The 26,270-nt window shown below is 42.2% G+C and overlaps 1 protein-coding gene across 1 annotated transcript in view; it reads left to right on the top strand.

Moving 5' to 3' along the window:
• The window catches only part of CFDP1 (craniofacial development protein 1), a 142,375-nt gene that overhangs the window by 27,495 nt on the left and 88,610 nt on the right, over positions 1 to 26,270 (top strand). Inside the window, exon 5 of the mRNA XM_008954904.6 lies at positions 13,953 to 14,072. Within this exon, the coding sequence (XP_008953152.2) occupies positions 13,953 to 14,072 (120 nt within the window). The remainder of the gene's footprint in view (positions 1 to 13,952; positions 14,073 to 26,270) is intronic.

Genomic DNA, 26,270 nt, shown 5'->3' with positions numbered 1-26,270 from the left:
GCTCATGCCTGTAATCCCAGCACTTTGGGAGGCGAAGGTGGGTGGATTGCTTGAGGTTAGGAGTTCGAGACCAGCCTGAACAACATGATGAAACCCCGTCTCTACTAAAAATAAAAAAAATTAGCCAGGTGTGGTGGTGCACGTCTGTAATCCTAGCTACTTGGGAGGCTGAGGCAGGAGAATCACTTGAATCCAGTAGGCAGAGGTTGCAGTGAGCCGAGATCGTACCACTGCACTCCAGCCTGGGCAACAGAGCGAGACTCTGTCTCAAAACAAAAAAACAAAAAGCTGAGTAAAATATCAATTCTCAGTATTAAATGTCAGACACACACTTTGAATAAACACTATTTTTTTTTTATTATTATTATTTTGAGACAGAGTCTTGATCTGTTGCCGAGGCTAGAGTACAGTGGCGTGATCTCGGCTCTCTGCAACCTCCGCCTTCCGGTTCAAGTGATTCTCCTGCCTCAGGCTCCCGAGTGGCTGGGATTACAGGTGCCTGCCAGCGTGCCGGCTAATTTTTGTATTTTTAGTAGATATGGGATTTCCCCATGTTGGCCAGGCTGGTCTTGAAATCTTGACCTTATGATCCACCCTCCTCAGCCTCCCAAAGTGCTGGAATTACAGTGGGAGCCACTGCACCCGGCCCACTGTTTATATTAATATTTGAAGTTTTTATTGTGATGAAAGAGCTTGTTTCTTTCTTCTTAATCTAAGTTGTATTGATGACTGTACTCCTCCTGGGGGATCATTTGTATGTAAATTATTTCTTTGTTGGTTTTCTCCTTCCTGCCTTCTGACCACCCTTCCATCCTTCACACAGATTTTTTTTTTTTAACATGGGATCTGCCAGGGTGTAACACAGAGATATTTTCATGGGACCAGAAGTATACATTTTAAAGCAGTTTCATTTAGTTCAGGGTTTTCATTTTTTGCCTTTATCTGCAATGAATCTGGATAAAAGTAAAAGATGTACTGTGCGTGCGTTCTTTCTCTCTCCTCCTTCCCTCCCTCCCTCCCTCCCTCCCTTCCTTCCTTCCTTTTTTGAGACAGAGTCTCTCTTTGTCACCCAGGCTGTGGTGCAGTGACACAATCTCAGCTCACTACAGCCTCAACCTCCAGGACTCAAGTCATTCTCCCACCTCAGCCTGCCGAGTGCGTGGGACTATAGGCATACACCATGCTTGGCTAATTTTTGTATTTTTTGTAGAGATGGGTTTCACCATTTTGCCTAGGCTGGTCTCGAACTTCTGGGCTGAGGTGATCCTCCTGCCTTCACCTCCCAAAGTGCTTGGATTTGCAGGTGTGAGCCACCGCACCCTGCCTGTGATACTGTGTTTTCAAAGTTTGTATTAAATGCTTCATTATAGCCATTTTCAATAATTTATCCCGTCAAGTTATAATTACAGTTATTTTTTAGTGAAAGGAAAAAGGAATTCTGGAAGCCCAAATTTCCTATACATGAATTCTTTTTTTTTTTTTTTTTTTTTTGAGACAGGGTCTTGCTCTGTCATTCACGCTAGCCTCAACCAACCTACGAGGCTCAGTTGATTTCCCCCGACCTCAGCCTCCTGAGTAACTGGAGCTACAGGCATATGCCACCATGCCCATCTAACTTTTAAAATTTTTTTGTAGCAATGTCGTCTCACTGTGTTGCCCAGGCTGCTCTTGAACCTCCTGGACTCAAGTGATCCTGCTGCCTTGGCCCCCCAAAGTGCTGGGATTACAAGTATGAGCCACCACACCCAGCCATGTGTGAATATTTTTTTAATAGAAAATACAATTCAAAACATTCTATGAAATGTGTTAATTTGTAGAAACACTATTTTTCTAGGTTTGTAACTTGCATTTTTACCCTTATAATTTATTTGCTACTGAAAAACATGTTAAATTGCTTTCTTGCCTGGAAGTACTAGGATTATTTTTTGTTTTTGAGAGACAGGAGCTAACTCACTCTGTCACTCAGGTTGGAGTGTGGTTGTGCAATCATTGATTACTGTAACCTTGAACTCATGGGCTCAAGTGATCCTCCCACGTCAGCCTCCCACCACAGCCTCCCAAGTGAACATCACCACACCTAGCTAATTATTTTATTTCATTTATTTGTTTGCTTGTTTATTTATTTATTTGAGATGGAGTCTCTGTCACCCAAGCTGGAGTACGGTGGCGTGATCTCAGCTCACTGCAACCTCCGCCTCCCAGGTTCAGGCGATTGTCCTGCCTCAGTCTCTCGAGTAGTTGGGATTACAGGCATCTGCCACCACGCCTGGCTAATTTTTGTATTTTTAGTAGAGATGGTCACCATGTTGACCAGGCTGATCTCAAACTCCTGACCTCAAGTGATGCTCCCGCCTCGGCCTCCCAAAGTGCTGGGATTACAGGCGTGAGTTACCATGCCTGGCCTATTTGTTTATTTTTATTTATTTTATTTATTTTTATTTTTTGAGTTGGAGTCTCGCTCTATCAACCCATCCTGGAGTGCAGTGGCGCAATCTCGGCTCATCACAACCTATGCCTCCGGGGTTCAGACCACTCTCCTGCCTCAGCCTCCCGAGTAGCTGGGATTACAGGTGCGTGCCACCACGCCCAGCTATTTTTTATATTTTGAGTAGAGATGGGGTTTCACCATGTTGGCTGGGCTGATCTTGAACTTGTGACCTCATGACCCACCCACCTTGGCCTCCCAAAGTGCTGGGATTACAGGCATGAGCCATCGTGCCCTGCCTATTTGTTTGTTTGTTTATTTTTAATATTTTATTTATTTAATTTTTTTGAGACAGGGTCTCACTCTGTTGCCCAGGCTGGAGTGTAGTGGCTCCCTCATGGCCCACTACAGCCATGATCTCCCAGGCTGAAGAGATCCTTTCACCTCAGCCTCCCTGATACCTGGGAATATAGGCATTGGTCACCCATGCCTAGCTAATTCGTTTTTATTTTTTTAGAGACGAGGTCTCCCTATGTTGCTTAGGCTGGTCTTGAACTCCTGGGCTCAAGTGATCCTCCTGCCTTAGCCTCCCAAAGTGTTGGGATTACAGGTATGAGCCACTGCACCTGGCCTATTTTACTTTTTTGTAGAGATGGGGTCTTGCTGTGTTGCCCAAGGTGGTCTTGACCTCTTGTCCTCAAGTGATCCTCCTGCTTTGGCCTCCCAAAGTGCTGGGATTACAGGTGTGAGCCACCATGTCTGACCATCTACATAAATTTTTTTTTCTTTTTTCTTTTTTTTTTTGGAGACGGGGTTTTGCTCTGTCACCCAGGCTGGAGTGCAGTGGCGCAGTCTTGGCTGAGTGCAGTGGCGCAGTCTTGGCTCACTGCAGTCCCTGCCTCCTGGGCTCAGGCAGTCCTCTCACCTCAGCTTCCTTGGTAGCTAGGACTGCAGGTGCATACCACCACACCTGGCTCATTTGTTTTTTTTTTTTTTGAGATGGAGTCTCACTCTGTCACCCAGGCTGGAGTGCAGTGACACAATCTCAGCTCACTGCAACTTTACCTCCTGGGTTCAAGCAGTTCTCCTGCCTCAGCTTCCTGAGTAGCTGGACTACAGGCACGCACCACCATGCCCGGCTAAATTTTTTTTGTATTTTTAGTAGAGACGAGGTTTCACCTTGTTGATCAGGCTGGTCTGGAACTCCTGACCTCATATGATCTGCCCGCCTCAGCCTCCCAAAGTGCTAGGATTACAGGCATGAGCCACCACACCCGGCCTCTTGTGTTTTTTGTATAGATGGGTTTATCTAGCCTGGTGTCAAACTCCTGGGCTCAAGCATCTGCCTGCTCGGCCTCCCAAAGTGTTGGGATTACAGACATGAGCCATCATGCCTGGCACCTGTATAAATTTTAAAAATTACAATTGAGTAACAATTAAAATGATTGTAAAAATAAGTTATAAAAATAAATGCTTACATTTTATTACATTTTTGGGCTTTAGTTGACAAGATAATTCTGAAGTATCACACACAATGTAATGTCCTACTGCGTGTGACTGATAATTCATATCACATGTGACTCACCTTACAAATCTGGCATAACTGAATTTATACTCTGTTTAATGGAAGCGCCCACTGCTCATGTCTTGAGTATTGTGACATTGTCAAATTGCTGAACAAGTTTCTAAATACTCACAATTTCTGTGCCCATCTCATCTTGGACCAATAACAGGTAGTTTTGCAGTCAAAACTTGAATAGCACTATATACAAATGATTCCATTCAGTTTTTCCCCAGTTATCCCAATAATGTACTTTATAGCTGTATTTCTTGTTCAATCTAAAATCCAGTCTAGAAGTCCAGCGCGCTATCCGTTGTGCTACGGAGCCACCTCTAAGATCCAATCTAAGATGAAAACCATAATTGGTCTTTTGTTGTTGCTGTTGATTTTGCATTTGGTCTTTTTAAACTCCTTGCACTTAGAACTGTTTTTCATGCCTTTTCTGTATTTCACAGCATTGGTTTTAAGCTTTTTTTTTTTTTTTAAGAGTCCAGGCCATTTGTATTGCATAATGTCCCTCAATTTGGATTGCTGCATTGTTTATGATGAGCTTCACATTAATTATGTTAGACAAAAATACTACATTGATGATGCTTCTCATCCATCAAGAGACTCAACATTGATGGGGATAAGTTAGGCCACCAGTATCTTAAGACAGTACCTTTGGGGCCGGGCGCGGTGGCTCATGCCTGTATTCCCAGCACTTTGGGAGGCCGAGGCAGGCGGATCATGGGGTCAGGAGATCGAGACCATCCTGGCTAACACGGTGAAACCCCTTCTCTACTAAAAATACAAAAAATTAGCCGGGTGCAGTGGCGGGTGCCTGTAGGAGGCTGAGGCAGGACAATGGCGTGAACCCGGGAGGCGGAGCTTGCAGTGAGCCAAGATCATGCCACTGCACTCCAGCCTGGGCGACAGAGCAAGACTCCGTCTCAAAAAAAAAAAAGAAAAAAGACAGTACCTTCCAGAATTCTTCATTGTAAGGCAACCTTTTCCTTGGTAATTAGTTGTTTTCGGGATCCATAAATAATAATAATAATAATTACTATTATTATTTTGACACACGGTCTTACTCTGTTGCCCAGGCTGGAGTGCAGTGGTGCGATCTCAGCTCACTGCAACCTCCGCCTCCTGGGTTCAAGCGATTCTCCTGCCTCAGCCTCCCGAGTAGCTGGGATTACAGGCACCTGCCACTGCACCCGGCCAAGTTTTTTATTTTTAGTAAAGACAGGGTTTCATCATGTTGGCCAGGCTGGTCTCCAACTCCTGACCTCAAATGATCCGCCCACTTCAGCCTCCCAAAGTGCTGGGATTACAGGTGTGAGCCACCATGCCTGGCCCCATAAATAATTATTGATGATATGAATTAGTAATATATTTTACTGCCTGAAATTATTCTGGAAGCTGTTGAGTTGTACATCCAGTAGGGGACCAGCAGAACGCTGACAGTATAAACTTTTAATAGTTTGAAAGTCCTATAAAAATAATATAGAAAGTATATTAATGTAACATTAGGAATATAGGTTTAAAAGTTTTTTGAAGTCTTTTTTGGCTTGAATTATTTTCTATGTGTTATGCAGACTAAGAAAGATTTATTTATAACTTCACTAGTGGCCCTCACATAGAGTGTACAAAAAGCTGGTAAATAACTGTTGCTGTAAGAAGTCATTAGGCCAGGCGCAGTGGCACATGCCTGTAATCCCGGCACTTTGGGAGGCTGAGGCAGGAGGACTGCTTGAGTACTGGAGTTGAAGACCAGCCTGGGCAACATGGAGAAACTCCATTTCTACAAAAAATATAAAAATTAGCCAGTCGTTGTGGTGTGTGTCTGTAGTCCCAGCTACTCGGGAGGCTGAAGTAGGAGTGTCCCTTGAGACCAGGAGGCAGAGGTTGCTGTGTGCCGAGATCGTGCCACTGAACTCCAGCCTGGGTGACAGAGTGAGACCCTGTCTCAAAAAAAGTCATAAATTTTCGGTCAAATTAAGTGTTGTGGACTTGTTAGTAAATACTATTATAGTCGTGTGCTGCAAATTTCCTATTTCATTTTTGAAAACAAGTGGATGGTAATTTTAAATGTCCTTGATGGGTATTCAGGGCGTCTGCTGTTTTCTCAATTTGTCAGAAGAGGGCAGCACCATGTCTATAAAAAACAAAACAAAGAAATGAGTATGGAAGCCCTTTTTTCATATGAATTACATACTGTCACATACATTTTATATTTCAAAATGATATATGCTTATTACTTTAAAAATCATGTTACAGAGGTATATAATATATATAACATGAAAAGTGAAAGTTCTGTAACTCCCTTCCCCTAAAGAAAACAAAAACCCTGTTAATAGTGGGCATGTTGACAGGATTTTTTTAAACTTAATTTATTTATACTTAAATTTAGGCATTATAAGGAATTCTCATAAGGGGACTTACGAGATCTGAATTTTCATTGATAACAGATACAAATTTGTTGTATGGATTTGAGCATATCTTTTAATTTCTTCATGTCATTATTCTCCTTTTTGTCTCTGTATCAAGTTAAGAGCATTACTACATCTTCAAGAAATGTGAGAAGAGCTGGTGATGACAGGAAGGAATTTGTAGGTCTAAGTGTAAGGTAGTGTTAGCACAAAGTTAGTCTTCGGTTTTCTAAATGTATTTTAATGTTAAATTTTGGGCTTTGATCATTTCATTTTGTTTTTGTCCCTACTTGAAAAACGTTTAGCTTATTAACCTAGGGGAATGGGGGAATATAGTATTTTGTATTCTGCCCTATCACATAACCAGCTGAGCCAGTTAGCTCAGACTTTCCTAAATGATTCACCTTTTGGAAAAAGCCAGTCATGGAAAGTTTCTGCCCAAATAAAGACTTTCAGGAAGTTCTGAGCAAGTGAAAATAAAGTTAAAATGGAATTTCTGTTGAGAACACTTGAATTAACTATTACTAATAATAGGCCTTTTCCTGTCAGAGTTCCCTCTTGTGCGTTAGAGGTGGTCTATAATTTAACTGTTCTCCTGCTTGAAGATATTTTGATACTTGAATCCCTTATTGCTTGTTAAAATTGGAGTTGTTCTAGGCATACTGTCAATGAAGAGTAATCTGTAATATTACTTGGTGTCAATTACTAAAGTTCCTGAGATAAATATACCAGTGTTTCCTAGTGAATATAGATAGGACTTTGGCACTAAGAAATTATGAGAGATACTCCCACAGTTTATACTTTTTCCATGCTGCTTTTATGCCACTTACTATATATCATGTATTATAATGACTTGCTTTCATGGTTGGCTGTTCTGCTGAACTGTGAGCTCCTTAAGAACAAAGGCCATGCCATATTTTTTTTATATGTTCAACATCTAACAGTGCTTGGATCTAGGTTGCTTTTCAGCAAATGTTGACCTAATTGTCTCAGGTGACTCTTTCCAGGTTTGTCATTTCCATAAAGGTAGTAAAAAACAAAACCAAACATGCATTACCTAGAGGCTACTTTTCCTTAAGCTATCACTTAGGCCATTTGATTTCATCTTCTCTATCACCAACATTCTGAAACTTCACAGTGATTTGCCTTGGTGTGAATCTTTATTTTTTTGAGACGGAGTCGCACCTTGTCGCCCAGACTGGAGTGCAGTGGCGCTATCTCAGCTCACTGCAACCTCTGCCTCCTGGGTTCAAACGAATCTCCTGGCTCAGTCTCCCAAGCAGCTGGGATTACAGGCACCTGCTACCACGCCCAGCTAATTTTTTTTTTTTTTTTTTTTTGAGACGGAGTCTTACTTTGTTGCCCAGGGTGGAGTGCAGTGGTGCAATCTTGGCTCACTGCAAGCTCCATCTCCCTGGTTCACGCCATTCTCCTGCCTCAGCCTCCCGAGTAGCAGGGACTACAGGCGCTCGCCACCAAGCCTGGCTAATATTTTGTATTTTTAGTAGAGACGGGGTTTCACCGTGTTAGCCAGCATGGTCTTGATTTCCTGACCTCATGATCCACCCACCTCGGCCTCCCAAAGTGCTGGGATTACATGCGTGAGCCACTGCGCCCAGCCAATTTTTGTATTTCTTAATAGAGACAGGGTTTCACCATGTTGCCAGGCTGGTCTGGAACTCCTGACCTCACAATCTGCCCACCTCGGCCTCCCAAAGTGCTGGGATTACAGGTGTGAGCCACTGCGTCAAGCTGGATGCTTTTAAATTAGCTGCATCCAGTGTTCTATGGCTCTTTTTTATGGAAGCCTATCCTTCACTTCTAGGACATTTTCTGTTATTGTTGACAACTTCCCCCTATTTTCTGTTTTTGTGAGATTCATATTAGTAGAATTGATATGACAGGCCAGGGCAGGCTAGGCTGAGGTAACAAACTCAGCAACTCAGTAGCATAATACAGTACATTATTTCTTACTGGTATAAAGTCCAATATGAGTTTCGTAGCACTCCATCTTGTAACTCAGTTGTACAGAACACCTAGGCTTCAGGGTTGCTCTGGCAAAGGAAGAATGAATACATAGATTTTCATGTAATTCCTCTTTTCTCAGAATGGACTTCAGCCATGCCTTTTGAGTCTGGAACTTCCGTGGTTTTCATTTCTCCAGAGTAATGGGTTCTGCTGGATTGGGGATGGGGTAGAGCAGTAGCTTGTGGTATGAGGTGCTGCTGAAGGGGATCTGGGGCCTAGCTGCTCCTGATGGAGAATTCCAACTGGTTTTAGCCCTATTCCTTTCCTCTACCTCAAAAGGTTCCTGGTGTCTCAATTTAATGAGCCTTTCTAGGGTACTTTAGTACACATTGGCTTGCCTGTTTTTGGCCATTCCACATGGCTGTAGGCTTAGGAGATCAGAGAAAACAAAAACCAAAGCCAGTTATTACTTGTCTACTTGCTTTCTACCTTCTTTTTTGTTTTGTTTTGTTTTTTGTTTTGAGACAGGGTCTCACTGTGTTGCCTAGGCTATATAGTTCCACAATAATAGCTCACTGTAACCTTGAACTCCTGGCTTCAAGCGATCCTTCTGCTTCAGCCTCCCAAGCATCTAGGACTACAGGTGCATGCCATGATGCCTGGCTGATTTTTTTTTTCCTTTTTTTTTTTTTTTTTTTTTTTTTGAGATGGAGTTTTGCTCTTGTTGCCCAGGCTGGAGTGCAATGGCACGATCTCGGCTCACCGCAACCTCCACCTCCTGGGTTCAAGCGATTCTGCTGCCTCAGCCTCCCAAGCAGCTGGGATTACAGGCATGTGCCACCACCACTGGCTAATTTTGTATTTTTGGTAGAGATGGGGTTTCTCCATGTTGATCAGGCTGGTCTCGAACTCCCAACCTCAGGTGATCCGCCTGCCTTGGCCTCCCAAAATGCTGGGATTACAGGCGTGAGCCACCGCGCCCAGCCGATTTAAAAAAAATTTTTGTAGAGTTAGGGTCTTGCCATGTTGCCCAGGGCTCAAGTAATCCTCCCGCCCTTGGCCTCCCAAAGTGCTGGAATTACAGGCCCGAGCTACTGCACCTGGCTGCTTTCTACTGTCAGAAAATTTGGGCTGGGCGCAGTGGCTCATGCCTGTAATCCCAGCACTGGGAGGCCAAGGCAGGAGGACCACTTGAGCCCAGGAGTTTGAATCCAGCCCAGGCAACATGGTGAGACTCTGTCTTTAAAACAAAAAAAAAGAAGAAGAAAATTCTGTTGGCATCCCTTTTCTGTTATACTTCTTCTCATTATCCTTGTGTAGTTTCATCTTTTTAAATTTATTTGCCACTATTTAGTAGGGTTTTGGCAGGACTGGAATAAAGCATGTGTTCAGATTACTATATGTAAGTGGCAGTTTCTACTTGTTCTTCATTAGCTGGTCTGCCCCAGATTCTACCCAGAGCAAGGAAATTTAAAGGTACCCTTTCTAGTTTTGTACTCCAGAACCCTGCATTAAGCCTGAGATTTGGATGTGGGTTTATTTTGGTTATTTTTACAACAGTGTAAGAAAGCACCTCAAAATTTAGTGGCTTTAAAAAATAATTGTTTTATTATAATTTCTCTTGGTTCCAGGGGTGGCTGGGCTCAGCTAGGCAGTTCTTACTCAGGGTCTCTTGTACAGTTGTAATCAGACAGTGGCTAAGTGTGGAACCACTTCACAGGTTTTCTTTTTTTTTTTTTTTTTTTGAGATGGAGTCTCGCTCTGTCTCCCAGGCTGGAGTGCAGTGGCATGATTTCGGCTCACTGCAAGCTCCACCTCCCGGGTTCCCACTATTCTCCTGCCTCAGCCTCCCGAGTAGCTGGGACTACAGGCGCCCGCCACCATGCCTGGCTAATTTTTTTTGTATTTTTTAGTAGAGACGGGGTTTCACCATGTTAGCCAGGATGGTCTCGATCTCCTGACCTCGTGATCTGCCCGCCTCAGCCTCCCAAAGTGCTGGGATTACAGGCATGACCACCGCGCCCAGCCTTCACAGGTTTTCTTACTCCCACGTCTGATGCCAGAGCTGGGAAGGCTCAAACACCCAGGGGTTGGTACAGGCTTCTCAGACGTCTGTTTCTGTGTGATCTTCCCATATGATCTCTCCAACATAGTGGCTGCAGAGTAGCCAGACTTCTTTTGTGGTAACTTGGAGTTTCAAAGGTGCATTCTTGAGAGAGACATACACAGGGACAGACAGACAGACAGAGCATGCCAGGTGGAAGCATGCCAGGTGGAAGCTGTATTATCTTCTATTTGCTAGCCTGTGGAAGTCATGTTGTGCCACTTCCACAGAACTCTTTGAGTTGAGACAGCCATGAAGGCCCATTCACTTTCAAGGGGTGATGACACAGACTCCCCCTCTAACTGGGGTAGTATCAGGGTTCTGAAAGAGCATGTGGGGATGGGAAATTTGTGGCAACCATCTTTGGAATATACTGTCTGCTATAGGGTTCTCTATAGCATTGCTGCTTAATCTCAGGATAGCCTTGAATAAGTAACACAACCTTATATTTCAGTTTTCTTACTCACAAAATGTAAATGTGTCAGTCAGCTCTTGCTACAGTAGTGCTGTGTAGCACACCATTCCAAAACTCAGTGATATACAATGATAAGCATTTACTTGTTGCCCGTGTGCCTCTGAGTATCTGAGATTGAGTGATTTAGACTCGGCTCAGCTAAGCTCCAAGCTGCTTGTTTGTTGGGTTCAGGTCTACAGCATGTGTCTTTCTGCCATCTTGGACCAGCAGCCAGTTGAGGTGTATTCTCCTTATGACTCAAGGGATGAATTCAAGGGGCAAGAGAAACAGCACAAACATGTTTAAGCTTCTCTTCCTCTCAGATCAGCTAATACTTCATTGGCCTTTGTAGCAAGTCGTGTATCCAAGCTCAGCATCAGTGGAGTAGGGAAGGATTTGTTTTGTTTTGTTCTTTTATTTTTATTTATTTATTTATTTTTTGAGACGGAGTCTCGCTGTCGCCCAGGCTGGAGTGCAGTGGCGGGATCTCGGCTGACTGCAACCTCCACCTCCTGGGTTCATGAGGTTCTCCTGCCTCAGCCTCCCGAATAGCTAGGATACAGGTGTACCTGCCACTATGCCCAGCTAATTTTTTTTACTTTTTTTAGTAGAGACAGGGTTTCACCATGTTGGCCTGGCTGGTCTCGAACTCCTGACCTCATAATCTGCCCGCCTCAGTCTCCCAAAGTGCTGGGATTACAGGCGTGAGCCACTGCCCCCGGCGTGTTGTTTTCTTTTTGAGACGGAGTCTTGCTCTTTTGTCAGGGCTGGAGTGCAGTGATGCTATCTTGGCTCACTGCAACCTCTGTCTCCCAGGTTCAAGTGATTCAGCCTCCTAAGTAGCTGGGGTTACAGGCATGCACCACCACACTCAGTTAATTTTTGTATTTTTAGTAGAGATGGGGTTTCATCATGTTGGCCAGGCTGGTCTCGAACTCCTGACCTCAAATGATCTGCCCACTTTGGCCTCCCAAAATGCTGGGATTACAGGCATGAGCCACTGTACCTGGCCTGGTTTTAAAACAAAAAAACGCTGGGCACGGTGGCTCACGCCTGTAATCCCAGCACTTTGGGAGGCCAAGGCGGGCAGATCACAAGGTCAGGAGATCAAGACCATCCTGGCTAACACCATGAAACCCCATCTCTACTAAAAATACAAAAAAATTAGCTGGGCGTGGTGGCGGGCACCCGGAGTCCCAGCTGCTTGGGAGGCTGAGGCAGGAGAATGGCATGAACCCAGGAGGCAGAGGTTGCAGTGAGCCGAGATTGCGCCACTGCACTCCAGCCTAGGCGACAGAGCGAGACTCCGTCTCAAATGAAAACAAACAAACAAACAAAAAACAAGAAAAAACTTCTCAGAGGGCTACAAAAGAGGCCACTGAGGCCGGCCATAATAGACTGCATTTAAACAAAATTCCTCAGGTGTTTTTGTTAACCTGGAAAGCCTGGGCAGGGATTAAACATTTCTCCTTCTCTCTTTATCTGAATTCTCAGGTACCATAAATACCTTTATTTGAGCCTTTAGGACTCAGTTTTAGTGAAGATAATTTTTTCAGATTTGAAGTTAGACAAAATTCTCAGTCATGTTGCTTTTGTCCATTCCCAAATTATTGCTAATTTAGCCAGTTTTTGTTTCATCTTTGGGTTGTTTTGGATATAAAACAGGAGCCTTCTGGAGTCTTCTCAATTTATTTATTTATTTTTGAGACAGAGTCTCGCTCTGTTGCCCAGGCTGAAGTGCAGTGGCGTGGTCTCAGCTCACTGCAACCTCCACCTCCTGGGTTCAGGCAATTCTCCTGCCTCAGCCTCCCGAGTAGCTGTGATTACAGGCGCCTGCCACTATGCCTGGCTAATTTTTTGTATTTTTAGTAGAGACAGGGTTTCACCATGTTGGCCAGGCTGGTCTCAAACTCATGACTTCGTGGTCCGCCTGCCTTGGCCTCCCAAAGTGCTGGGATTATAGGCATGGGCCACCGTGCCTGGTCTCCTCAAAAATTTTTTTTTTAACTCTTGTTTTTCTCCTTGAAATAGTGCCAACCTAGGCATTATTTCCCAATTCTATAACCTATATTCCCAGTATTCCATCTCCCCATCTCAGGCTGAGTGCTAATCTGCATGTGGGGTGCAGTGTGAGGGCCTTTTTCAGCCTTTACATCAGTAAACCAGCATGGAGATTTAGTATTGACTGCTGCAGTGTGTTTCATGCTGAGAAGTCCTGGAGGGGAGATGGACTGCATTTAAACAACATTCCTCAGGTGTTTTCGTTAACCTGGAAAGCCTAGGCAGGGATTAAACATTTCTCCTTCTCTCTTTATCTGAATTCTCAGGTACCATAAACACCTTTATTTGAACCTTTAGGACTCAGTTTTAGTGAAGATAATTGTTTCAGATTTGAAATTAGACAAAATTCTCAGTCATATTGCTTTCGTCCATTCCCAAATTATTGCTAATTTAGCCAGTTTTAGGGGATTTTGTTTCATCTTTGGGTTGTTATAGGGTGATAAAATTTATACACATTGTTGTTTCATTTGTTAATTTTAGTGAGGGAAAATTTTTTTTATTTTTTTTTATTTTTTTGAGACGGTGTCTCGTGCTGTTGCCCAGGCTGGAGTGCAATGGCGTGATCTCGGCTCACTGCAACCTCTGCCTCCTGGGTTCAAGTGATTCTGCTGCCTCAGCCTCCCGAGTAGCTGGGACTATAGGCGCCTGCCACCACGCCCAGCTAATTTTCATATTTTTAATAGAGACAGGATTTCACCATGTTGGCCAGGATAGTTTCGATCTCTTGACCTTGTGATCCGCCTGCCTCGGCCTCCCAAAGTGCTGGGAGTACAGGCGTGAGCCACCACGCCTGGCTGGGCAAATGTCTTTATTGAAAGTTGTAGTAAACTTTTATCATAATGCTGAGCGTCCAGAATTTATTGAAAGCCGAGTGGATCTTTTTCTAGTTGTCTTTATTCCCTTTTCTAGCTTGTTTCTTTCTCTTTATTCTTCTTGTAAGCTTGATGTCTTTTTCCTTGGCACAGGGTAACTAAGGAAGTGGATGCTACATCTAAAGAGGCCAAATCCTTCTTCAAGCAGAATGAGAAAGAAAAACCACAGGCTAATGTTCCTTCAGCTCTGCCATCACTCCCTGCCGGGTCAGGGTGAGTATTTGAGTCTCACTCCCTGATGTAGTTGGCACGTTGGAGAAGCTTTCAGTGCAAATACCTACTTTCGCTGCAGATCAGACTCCTTGCCTGAGAGAGAGAATTATGATGCTGCTTTGCCTTTGCTGCAATATTTACCAGAATGGAAGATGCAAAGGAAAATTAGCCATAACTTTCTCAGGAGGATTGGTTGAACCCAGGAGTTTGTGACCAGCCTGGGCAATACAGTAAGACCCTGTCTCTTAAAAAAAAAAAATTAGCTGGGCGTGGTGGCTTGCACCTGTGTCCTAGCTACTGTGGAGGCTGAGGCAGGAGGATCACTTGAGCCCAGAAGGTTGAGGCTGCAGTGAGCCGTGATTGTGCCACTGCACTCCAGCCTGGGTGACAGAGAGATCCTGTCTCTTAAAAAAAAAAAAAAAAAAGCGAAGAAAATTAGTTGTAGCTTTCTTATTTGTTGCCAGCCTAAAAGAAGTCCTATTTTATAGTATTGAACACAAAGCTGAACATGTAAATTTTACATTTAAAAATAATACTTTTCAAATGAAAATATCAGCCTTCTTCAGAACTTTTCATGAAGATTTGCGATGAACACTCACTCCCATCCTCTGTGATCTTAGAAGAACATAAAAAGATCAAAGATGATTTACAAATAGTTTTCTTAACACATTGTCAGGAACTTAATGGTTTTCCTCCCTTCATATTTTTCATATTACTTGAGTTATTTTTAGCTGAAGGCTAGAATTCTTTCTTTTTGGAAGAAGTAAAAATTCTTTTCTTAACCTAAATATGAGAAGTAAAGTATTACAGTAAATCAGAGAGGCTTAAGACTGTTGCCACAGGGAAGTGAACATAGACCCATACCATGGATAGCCCTGACTACCCACCTGACTCCTGTGGGGAGTTCTGCATAGTCTCCTACAGTGGCTTCTGTGGCCCTTCAGTCAGATACTGTCCCCTCTTCCTTTCCTCCTGGAGCATACCTGTCATTGCTATGAGCAGTAAAGTTTTGTTTCACATTTTTTTTTTTTGAGATGGAGTCTCGCTCTGTCACCCAGGCTGCAGTGCAGTGGCGCAATCTCGGCTCACTGCAAGCTCCGCCTCCCGGGTTCATGTCATTCTTCTGCCTCAGCCTCCTGAGTAGCTGGGACTACAGGTGCCAACACGCCCGTCTAATTTTTTGTATTTTTAGTAGGGACGAGGTTTCACTGTGTTAGCCAGGATGGTCTTGATCTCCTGACCTCGTGATCTGCCCTCCTTGGCCTCCCAAAGTGCTAGGATTACAGGCGTGAGCCACCGGGCCCGGCCCCACATTTTTAAAAAGAGTGTTGATTTTCCTAAAAAAGTGTGAGCTTTTTTAGGGTGGGCCTTCCCCATCTTTGCAGCCCTGGCTCTTAACAACAGAGTTATACTAGTGTACTCTCTTAGGTTGCATTTACTCAGAAATAGACCCTGAGATAAAGGTTTAAGTGCATGTCATTTATGTGAGAGGTGATTCCAGGAAGCCCCAGTAGAGAGGTACAAGAGAGGAAAGAAGCCAGTAAAGGTTGAGTTATCAATCAGGTGACTGCTGGTGGTGACTGGCACTCATTCCTGCTGGGAAACTTAGAGATTGGGAAGAACACAGTGAGGGCTGAGGAGGGTGGGATGTTTAGCATCCAGTGCCCATCGGACATTGGCTCAGAGCTGCTTCCACACATTCCTTGCCCTCTGTCCTCAGGCTGTGAGCTGCACGTGCTTGCTGTAAGATGCTGCTCTCAGCATGTATCATGGCACTGAATGCCAGGACATGTGGATGGGGCTACTTCCTCATCTGTTACATCTTCATCTGCTTCATACTCAAGATATTTCTCTCCCACTGAGCAGAAGTCATGTAGTAGTTACACAGAAACCTAAGGAGGAAGAGGATTTGACTGCTTGCTACCACAGTAGAAATGACATAAAATCAGATGAAGGCAGCTGTAGAACAAAATTCTACAGACCTGGCCCTGTTAATACTCTAGGCAAGTACTTTGTAAGCTGTGGTTTGGAATAATCAATTAAGAGAAAATACCAGAGCACATCACATGTAGTAGGAGTAAATACTGTTTTCCAGCCTGGCCAACATGGTGAAACCCCATGCCTACTCAAAATGCAAAAATTAGCTGGGCTTGGTGGCACATGCCCATAATCCCAGCTACCTAGGAGGCTGAGGCAGCAGAATTGCTTGAACCCAGGAGGCAGAGGTTGAAGTGAGCTGAGATTGCACCACTGCACTCCCGCCTGGGCGACAGAGGGAGACCTTGTCTCAAAAGAAAAAAGAATAAATAATGTTTTATAGAATTTTTATTTCAGTTACTTATATGCTTATACCTGGTAACAAGCTGTTTTTTTGTTGTTGTTTTGTTTTGTTTTTGTTTTCAAGTTGGAGTCTCACACTGTTTCCTGGGCTGGAGTGCAATGGTGCAATCTTGGCTCACTGCAACCTTTGCCTCCTGGGTTCAAGCCATTCTCCTGCCTCAGCCTCCTGAGTAGCTGGGATTACAGGCACGTGCTGCCACGCCTGGCTTATTTTTTGTATTTTTAGTAGAGATGGGGTTTCACTATGTTGGCCAGGCTAGTCTTGAACTCCTGACTTCGTGATCCACCCCCTTCAGCCTCCCAAAGTGCTGGCATTACAGGCATGAGCCACTGCACCCATCCAACAAGCTGTATTTTTAATGAAGATTAGGATTTTTAAAATTTGAAGCTATAGGCTGAAACAACATGTTTTTGGCTTTACATTTATTGTATTGTTTGCAGGGGGTTCTCTTCAGACCAGTAGCTTTATTTATTTATTTATTTATTTTTTATTTTTTTGAGACAGAGTCTTGCTCTGTCATCCAGGCTGGAGTGCAGTGGCGCGATCTCGGCTCACTGCAAGCTCCGCCTCCTGGGTTCAAGCAGTTCCCTGCCTCAGCCTCCCGAGTAGCTGGGATTACAGGTGCCCGCCACCATACCTGGCTGATTTTTGTATTTTTAGTAGAGACGGGGTTTCACCATGTTGTCCAGGCTGGTCTTGAACTCCTGACCTCGGCCACCTGCCTCAACCTCCCAAAGTCCTGGCATTACAGGTGTGAGCCACCACACCTGGCCACCCAGACCAGTAGCTTTCAAACTTTCTTGACTGCCGCCCATCATAAGGAATACATTTTACATTATGCCCTTGTACACCTATAAAAATAGCTATGTAAAAAGGTGAGATTAAAATTTGGTGAAATATTTACCCTTACTATGTATAATATGCTCTGATTTTCTGTTTTACATTATTGTGTATAGATGTGTCATTTAAAAAACTGTTATGACCTGCTGAATTGATTTCACAATCAACTGCAACCTGAATTTGACAAAATACTGCTCTAGACAACGTATGGAATTAGCCTTCAGCAGGTGATTAAGAGTTGCCAGGTTTGTATGTGGTATTATTAGTGTTTCTTGCACTTATTAAAAGTATTGCTATGAAGTTACCTCTGGATATAACCACCAGATGGAAATAAAGGCAAAGAAGCTCTTCTTAGGTTTCTGGTTAGTTTCAGCTAACACAGTTTTTACTTCTAGTTTCCTTGGATATTTCTTCTTAAAATAATCCCTGTTGATGCTTAGAGATTCTACTTGGAAACTGTATGTTTCAGAAAATACTCTTTGCTACTGTAATTATGAAAATAACTAAAGAATGGAGAAACGGCAGCTTAAAATCAGCTTAAGTCACTCATGTAGAAATCTCACTGCTTGTCGTATCCATGCCTGCCTTTCTTACAGCTAATATGCTTTTTAGAATAAGAAATCTGCTGAGATGATATCTGCATTAGGGAGATCCAGCAGGAAACAGATGGCATTCTCAAATATGATTCTTTGAGGAGAGTTTAATAACTCACAAAGTGGTGGAAAACCACAGGGATACAAATATTGGTGTGGCCTCCCTGGGGCTGGTAATAATGAGACTCTATTACTACCCCTAGGCCTGAAAGGGCAAGAGTGGGAGCAGTTAATGGCAGGGGAAGACAGGGTTAGGTGGAATGGACCTCCTGATAGGAGCTGAGACCTTCTGTTAAGTGATGGACTTCCCCCAGAGGGAAGCCAAGGGAATAAATACCCAGATCTGTTTCTTCTCTCTCTGCAGCCTCTTAGGGTACTCCATTGCCCTCTGAGGCTTATTAAAGAATATTCTGACACTTTTAAAACTGTGAGAACACTTTATCCAAACCTGTTGCAGTGGGTCTCAAGACTATCTCTGGGGAGAGAGAGAGTGCTCAACTCCAAATACAGCAAAGACAGCTGGGGATTTTTAGCAGAATCGGGAGGCAGGTGGTCAGTGGATAGAAAATTACTAAGAGGAGACATCAAGGAGAGGGTGATTCTTGCTCAAGGCAGGGTAGTGTGATCAGATATCAAGGGTAGGGGATTCTCTCTACACTGACTTAGCACAGAATTCTTTCCAAAACTGCGCTGTGCAGGCCAGCAAGGGCAGGGGCCAATTTCAAGCCTTAGTTGAGAAGAGGGCTCAGTGGAGTCTGACTAAAGTTTGGTTTAAGGAGAGTCTTCAGCAGGCTGTCCTCACAGAGCAGCTCCTAGAGCAGAGAGCCATGTGGGGAAGGGTATAGAGGGAATCTAGGGGCCAACCAGGAGCTATCTTGGGAGCTATACAAGTGAAATATTTTTCAGTAAAGAATGCTGACTCCCTTATAAACAGGGTAAAGTGAAATTTGACCAAAATCAGTTTCTTTGAAAGCCCTGATGGAACATAACACATTACAAGGATATGTCTGCCAAGTGCCTGAGTAAAAGTCCTTAGAGTTGTACGTGAAAATGTACGTGTTTAATTATGATACTGTGAATCTTGGATTTCTGAGTAAATCCAGAATGACTTTCAAGGTTGGTATGCCCATTTTTATGAAATGCATCTCAAAAAGCTTTACAGTTACAATTGTGCTTGGGAAAAGACGGGGCCAAGAGGAATTCAGCTGATCTGGGGTATCTGAGTGGGCACATTTTATCCGTGCAAATATTAGTATCTGTCAGCAGACTCCATATGCAGGGTATAGAAAGTCTTTTCAAGGGAAGGATCTATAGGAATAATCTAATATTTTAAAAGAAAATTAACACAGTCAAGTTTTTTTCCCACAGACTTTTTTCATTTTGGGAGCTGCTTCAGTTTATAGAAATTGTCTTGCAGAAACAGTTTATTTGTTTATTTTCCTCTCTCTAAACAGATTTAAGCAATACAGGAAAACCAGAGCAGGAGAGTAAAACATCCTGTCCCACATCTTTTGATAAGATAAGCACAGATTCAGAAATAAGAACAGATTTAGAGGAGCAAATGTTTGTAACTAAAAATGCATTTCCTCCATGTGTTTAAAATAGCACACTGCTTAGGCTATAAAAAGCCAAAGTTTATGTTTTGGGAATGGAATAAGCCCTATTTTAATTAGAGGCAGGAATCAAACTACAAAAATTATTCTCCTACATTTGGTAGTAAAGTACAAAGCTTAATGTGTCTAAATTCTCATGGTCTTGTCATTCCATGCTCTTGATCCGCCTCTTCCCTCACTCCCCAGTCCTTACTACCAGTACTGTTAGCTACTTGCATCCAGTTTTCTCAGCATTTGCTGGTATCTGGCTGGCCAGGCTTCAACCCCACATTTGCTACCTATTTTCAAGCCAACATTTACTATTTATTCCAACAGCGGGCCACCATTAGTGTCATTAAAATTTGTAATCCTACCCTTACGCATTGACTTGTTTAATTAAGGGCCTACTGTTTAGCTGCCTCTTTATAGATTGAGAATGACCTAAAGTAATATATCTTAAGAGGGAAAGACATCATTTTCCCGTGTAGTTTTAGCCTTGTTTTCTTGATCTATGGAGTGAAAAAAAAAAAAGAAGGCCTTAATGTTGAGTATCAAAGAACATCATAGGTGATGTCAGTGTAGCAGTGTTTTCCCCAAAGACAGAAGACACAGAATCCCTCATAGTACCATCCTGAAGATACAAGACTCAGACTAAGGACTGAGAAGACAGTAATGCTGACCATTGTAGTTTGCCAGAATTCAGTGTATGTAGTCAGTAACCAGCAATCTTTGGTTTGTTCAGCAGTCTTCCTGTCTGAGCAGTTAACGGTGTGATCTCTCCCAGTCTCCTCATTTGGCCAATATTTAAAACTCTAGAAAGTTGACATAAAAATCTGGATTACTGGCTTTTCTTGAGAAATGAAAATTTCTGCCACTACCTTCCCTCTTCATCTATGGTAACACTGGGGTGGCACAGAGTAGATGGGGTTTGCCCTTTTGTGGTCCCTACTCAGTGGCTTTACTCATTTATATTACCTGCATGGTTCCTGTAGGCAACTGCTTTTCCCACTCTAGGGTAACATGTTTCCCTTTGATGACCATGTTAATTTCATTTTGGAAACAATTTGTTCTCTAGATTAAATACCAAACATACTATCTTCTCAGACTACAGGTTAAATATTCTTTACCCTTTTTTAAAGAATAAATAACTTCTATTTATTGGCTGCTTCACCACATTTAAGGCACAATGCTAAATGTTTTACGTGTATTATTTCACTTAACCCACATAAACATTCCAAGAGTAGGCACTAACTTTGTGCCCATTTCACAGATCAGGACACTGAGGTTCAGAGAGGCATCCTTAACTTGTTGAAGTTACATAGCTGATGATTGGTCGAACTCGGATTCCAGCCCAAATCTATTTGAGACCAAAGCCTGGGATCTCAGCCACTTTGCCATTGCCACTGCTCGCTCTTATTCTCCTGATAGATGTTTTTTTGTTAAAAGAGTCTCTCCTCAATTTCATAACTGATGTGGGACTCTTTGAAAGCTATTTTCTTATTTTTGAAGAAAGTGAGAGGGCTGTTTCCCCATTTTTCCTTTGTAAGCTTTTCCTCATTAATATAACCATTTTCTATACTTTTGTTTCATTCCTGTCTCAAGAAAGTGAAGGTCTAGCACATTTTAAAAAATAAGTTCCAGGTATGTTTGTACATTGATACCTGTCAGCAGCAACAGTGAAGCTGTGGACAAGATGTGATGTGGGGAATAATGGCTATTACTGTTTCCAGAGGGTAATCATTTCCTACTGAGGTATGAATCCTACATTGTGGACAACTTATATGTTGATGGAGAGCCAGGTAGAAGTATCATTGCCCAGCTTGTGTCAAGTGCATTTCTTCTGGTGGCCATTTGTTCCAGGATAGGACTAGCTAGAGATAGCTTTTAATAGGATGTTTCAGGAAGTAGTGGTGACAATGGAAATGATTGATTTTGGCAGCTCTGGTGGTACTGGTGTTGTCTTACTTACCAGCTCCAGAATGACATGGTTTGTGTAGAAGCAAGAATACCCTGGCCAGGCGCAGTGGCTCACGCCTGTAATCCCAGCACTTTGGGAGGCCGAGGCGGGTGGATCACGAGGTCAGGAGATCGAGACCATCCTGGCTAACACGGTGAAACCCCCGTCTCCACTAAAAAAACAAAAAATTCTCCGGGCGTGGTGGTGGGCGCCTGTAGTCCCAGCTACTCCGGAGGCTGAGGCACGAGAATGGCTTGAGCCCGGGAGGCGGAGCTTGCAGTGAGCCGAGATTGCGCCACTGCACTCCAGCCTGGGCAACAGAGCGAGACTCCGTCTCAAAAAAAAAAAAAAAAAAAAGAATACCCTGTACCTGACTTTCACCTTCATGTTCTTCAGTGGATGCTAATACCGTGCTTCATTTGTTTTTAACTTATTCTTAATTTGTTTTAAAATAAGCCTTTATAGGTATTGCAGGTACAGAGTAAATAGATTAGAAATTGAATAAGGAAAATAGTTTTTAAAAGATTTTCCCCTGAATATTTGGAGTATTTTCAATCTATTAAAGGCAATTTCATTCACATTGTTGATTCAAAGCTATTATTCCAGGCTAAGCTAGTAACTGAGATAAGTATGAATGGAGAGTCTAGTGATATCCTTTTGGGAGGGAAGAGGATATCTGACAATTCGGGTCATGAAATAAAGTCCTTGCCAATCTGAGCATCTAAATGAGACTCTAAACAGAGAGAAGGTTTCTCTTTTTTTTTTGAGACGGAGTCTCGCTCTGTTGCCCAGGCTGGAGTGCAGTGTCGGGATCTCGGCTCACTGCAGCCTTCGCCTCCCAGGTTCAAGTGATGCTCCTGCCTCAGCCTCCCAAGTAGCTGGAATTACAGGAGCCTGCCACCACGCCCGGCTAATTTTTGTATTTTTAGTAGAGACAGGGTTTCACCATGTTGACCAGGCTGGTCTCAAACTCCTGACCTCAAGCAATCCACCTGCCTGGGCCTCCCAAAGTGCTGGGATTACAGGCGTGAGCCACTGTGCCCGGCCAAAAAGTTTTGAAAGCAAAAACTTTTTTCATTTGTGGTCACCAGGATGATGTAACCTCTGTCAGTTCGGATTGAATACCTACAACAAATACTCTGAACCTAGGAATTATCTATAGTGATTTTCAAGGTTGCCTGGAGTTAAATGAATTCTAGTGTTCTTAGAAAATTCTATGAAGAGATGAACTTTATTACACATAGCAGCCTTTTTCCTTTGCTCTTAGCCTTAAATTATAGTGCCAACAAGTTTCAAACATGTATGATTTTAAGAGCCAGATGTCTATCAGGATCACAAACTTTTTTTTTTTAATTGTACTTTAAGTTCCGGGATACATGTGCAGAACATGCAGGTTTGTTACATAGGAATACATGTGCCATGGTGGTTTGCTAGGATCACAGACTTTTAAAACTTTATTTTGCCGTATTCCTATACCCTTGGTTGTGCCAAATTGTCTTGGCGTGAAAAATGAGTCAAGTTAAATGCTTTAGGTGCTTCTTGGATGTGTAGGGAAGAATGGAATAGGTATGTGAAGTTATGGTAGTCATACAGTTTACTTAGTATGATAATATAAATTGATCTGGGAGCAAGGAAACGAAGACCTTCATTTAAGAAGATGATTATGATACTCTAGGAATGAAGTGAATATATTTTGGTTAACTTTAAAACAGTAATTTATTATTGCTTCATAGGTCTTTAACTTCTTTTACTGTACACTAGAGGGCAGAATTCCACCTGAAAAGATAGCTCGTCTTTGGCAAGATCCCAGAAAGCATTAAGCAGCATTCTTAAGATTGGGTAAAAGAGTCTTGTACATTTTTCTTTGCCTAATTAGATTCGTCTCTTGGTATGATATTTCTATGTACTATGCAGTTTCTACTTTTTTCTTTTATTAGAATTTATTTTTTTCAACTCTACTATTGTGCTTAGAAAGAGAAATGATTTTTCTTCTTTCATTTTTTTCCTTGGGATACAAAAACTTTGTTGTTGCTGTTGTTGTTGTTGTTTTAAATTACAAATAAGAAAGTAAAAATGACCTGTAGTCCCACCACTTAAATTTTTTTCGGAGAGAAGGCAGTGAAAGTTCCTTTCTGCCTTTCCAATTGTTAATTCTCATCCCTAGAAGCTGATAGCTGTTAACTGATGATCAGTTTTGTGCAGATCCTTCCCTGTGCTATGATAATATATTGTATTCATATATATTAATATTAGTCACAAGATTCTCCATTCATACTTATGTCAGTTACTACCTTGGCCTGGAATAATATCTTTGAATCAAGAATGTGAATGAAATTGCCTTTAATAGATTCAAAATATTCCAAGTATTCATGGGAAAATCTTTTAAAAATTATTTTCCTTATTCAATTTCTAATCTATTTACTCTGTACCTGCAATACCTATCAAGGTTTATTTAAAAATAAATTAAGAATAAGTTAAAATCAATGATCAGGGAAAACAATATATACATATATATTGTATACATATATATGTATTGCATTCGTAGATACTTAAAACAAAAGTGGACTTACCCTGTCTGTACTGGTCTGCAATATATATATATATATATATATATATATATATATATATATAGTTTCTTCTTGCAACTTGTATTTTTACTTAACAGTCTATCTTGGGCATCTCTCCAGGTTCAATATAAACATCTGTATTTTTTTTATGCCTGCCTGGTGTTCCATTTTGTGACTTCCATAATTTGAGTGCACCTTCTCTTATTGATGAACATTTACAGTTTTCCAAATTTTACAGTTATTAATAATCTGTGATAATCCTTACACATATGTTTTTTATGTTCTCATACTGTTATTTCTGAAGGACAGAATTTTAGAAGTGGGATTGCTGGGTCATTGAGTATGTGCATCTTAAATTCTAATAGCTGCTGCTAAATAGGCAGTAGCAATTTGAAGTCATGCCAGTATTATGTGAGAAGACCAGTTTCCATACATTTACCAATATGTATTTATCTGCATTTCTCCACGATCATTGTAGTAACTGTATCTTTATAACCTGCTGGTTTGTGTGGTGGTTTAAAATTTTTCCTCTTTTCTTTCTCTTTTTTTTGAGATGGAGTCTCACTCTGTCGCCCAGGCTGGAGTGCAGTGGTGCTATCTCGGCTCACTGCAACCTCCACCTCCTGGGTTCAAGGAATTCTCCTGCCTTAGCCTCCCAAGTAGCTGGGATTACAGGCATGTGCCACCATGCCCGGCTAATTTTTGTATTTTTAGTAGAGATGGGGTTTCGCCATGTTGGCCAGGCTGCTCTCCTGACCTCAGGTGATCTGCCCACCTCAGCCTCACAAAGTGCTAGGATTACAGATGTGAGCCACTGCGCCCAGCCAAAATTTTTCCTCTTTTGAAAACTGTTACCAAAACAGACTTTTTATTAAACTAATATTATTTTGTGTATTTGTCAAATGTTACGGAATGAATAAATTAAGGTTTGCATATTACCTGTAGGTAGTTTCCATATTGTATCAAATTATCAAAGTTAATTAATCTTCAGTCATTTAAGAGATCAGGTAAAAAAATCTAGATTTTATAAACACTGAGATAAATTGTGAGCCAAATTTGGGGCTGTATCTTTTTTTTTTTTTTTTTTAGACGGAGTCTCGCTCTTTTGCCAGGCTAGAGTGCAGTGGCACGATCTCGGCTTACTGCAACCTCCACCTCCCAGGTCCAAGCAATTCTCCTGCCTCAGCCTCCCTAGTAGCTGGGACTACAGGCGCCCACCACCATGCCCGGCTAATTTTTGTATTTTTAGTAGAGGCAGGGTTTCACCATGTTGGCAAGGATGGTCTCGATCACTTGACCTCATGATCCGCCCACCTCGGCCTCCCAAAGTGCTGGGATTACAGGTGAGAGCCACAGCGCCTCGCTGGGGCTGTATCTTATTGATCCTTTGCAAATGCTGTGTGCTGCTTTGCTCTTAGGTTCTTTGTATTGGAAAGTACTATCTCAAAATGTTTTAACATCAGGGAAGAATGTCATTCATCCTAATCATAGCACTAAGCGATTTTTATGTTCTGATTAAAGTTCTTAAAAAGGCAACTTGCTGCTATTTCCTGAATGGTTCTGACTGTACAGAAAGATTCATATTAGATTAATACTTTAATTTGGATTGAGGAATTTTTCTTTTGGGAGAGGCTGAGCAGCTGTCTTCTAATTATTTTGGTCAAGGATTGAAAATCAGGCTGGTCTGAAGTCCAGCACTTAACTATACTCAGTTACTTGAATTTTGGATTCTGCCACAACCCTGTTACCCAAGCGAACCTATGATAAATTTAAGCTGAAATAATTTAAAGCTAGGCCAATATTTTCCCATCATTGAGGATATGGAAGATTCTAATCAAACATTCATCTTTAGACCTAGTAATTCTGGATGCTTAAGACCATAAAACATAACCTTTTGATTATTAGCATTTCCTTGAATTTGAAATGTAGTACAATTTCAATAGTTGCTAATTTGAGAATGTGTAGGAAAAACTCATGCTTTGCATTGGCTTCTGCTTTAAACTGAGATCTTTTAGTCCTAGCTGCTTGTGAAATGATGTGCCTGTAGGAAGTGGAAACAAAAGGAGAAGAGTTTTCCCCCACAGTCAAATAGAGCATGACATGACTTGTTTGGCCAGAGGTGAGAATTAGGAAGATCCAAGGAATATCATGTACAAAAACGCTCTTGATCTTGGTCTCTTGTATAGCGTTACTTGCTTCAAAGCAAAACTTGGAGGAAAAGTTTCCTTTAGAACAGTAACCACAAGCATCACATCTGCTTTTCAGCCATGTTTCTGTGTTGTGCTGTGGGGTTAACTAAATCCAAATT

Source organism: Pan paniscus, chromosome 18 (assembly GCF_029289425.2).
Source record: "Pan paniscus chromosome 18, NHGRI_mPanPan1-v2.0_pri, whole genome shotgun sequence".
In the NCBI taxonomy this organism is placed as follows: Eukaryota; Metazoa; Chordata; class Mammalia; order Primates; family Hominidae; genus Pan; species Pan paniscus.
The sequence above is the reverse complement of the archived record's forward strand: the minus strand, read 5'-3'. Positions and strand labels throughout refer to the sequence as shown.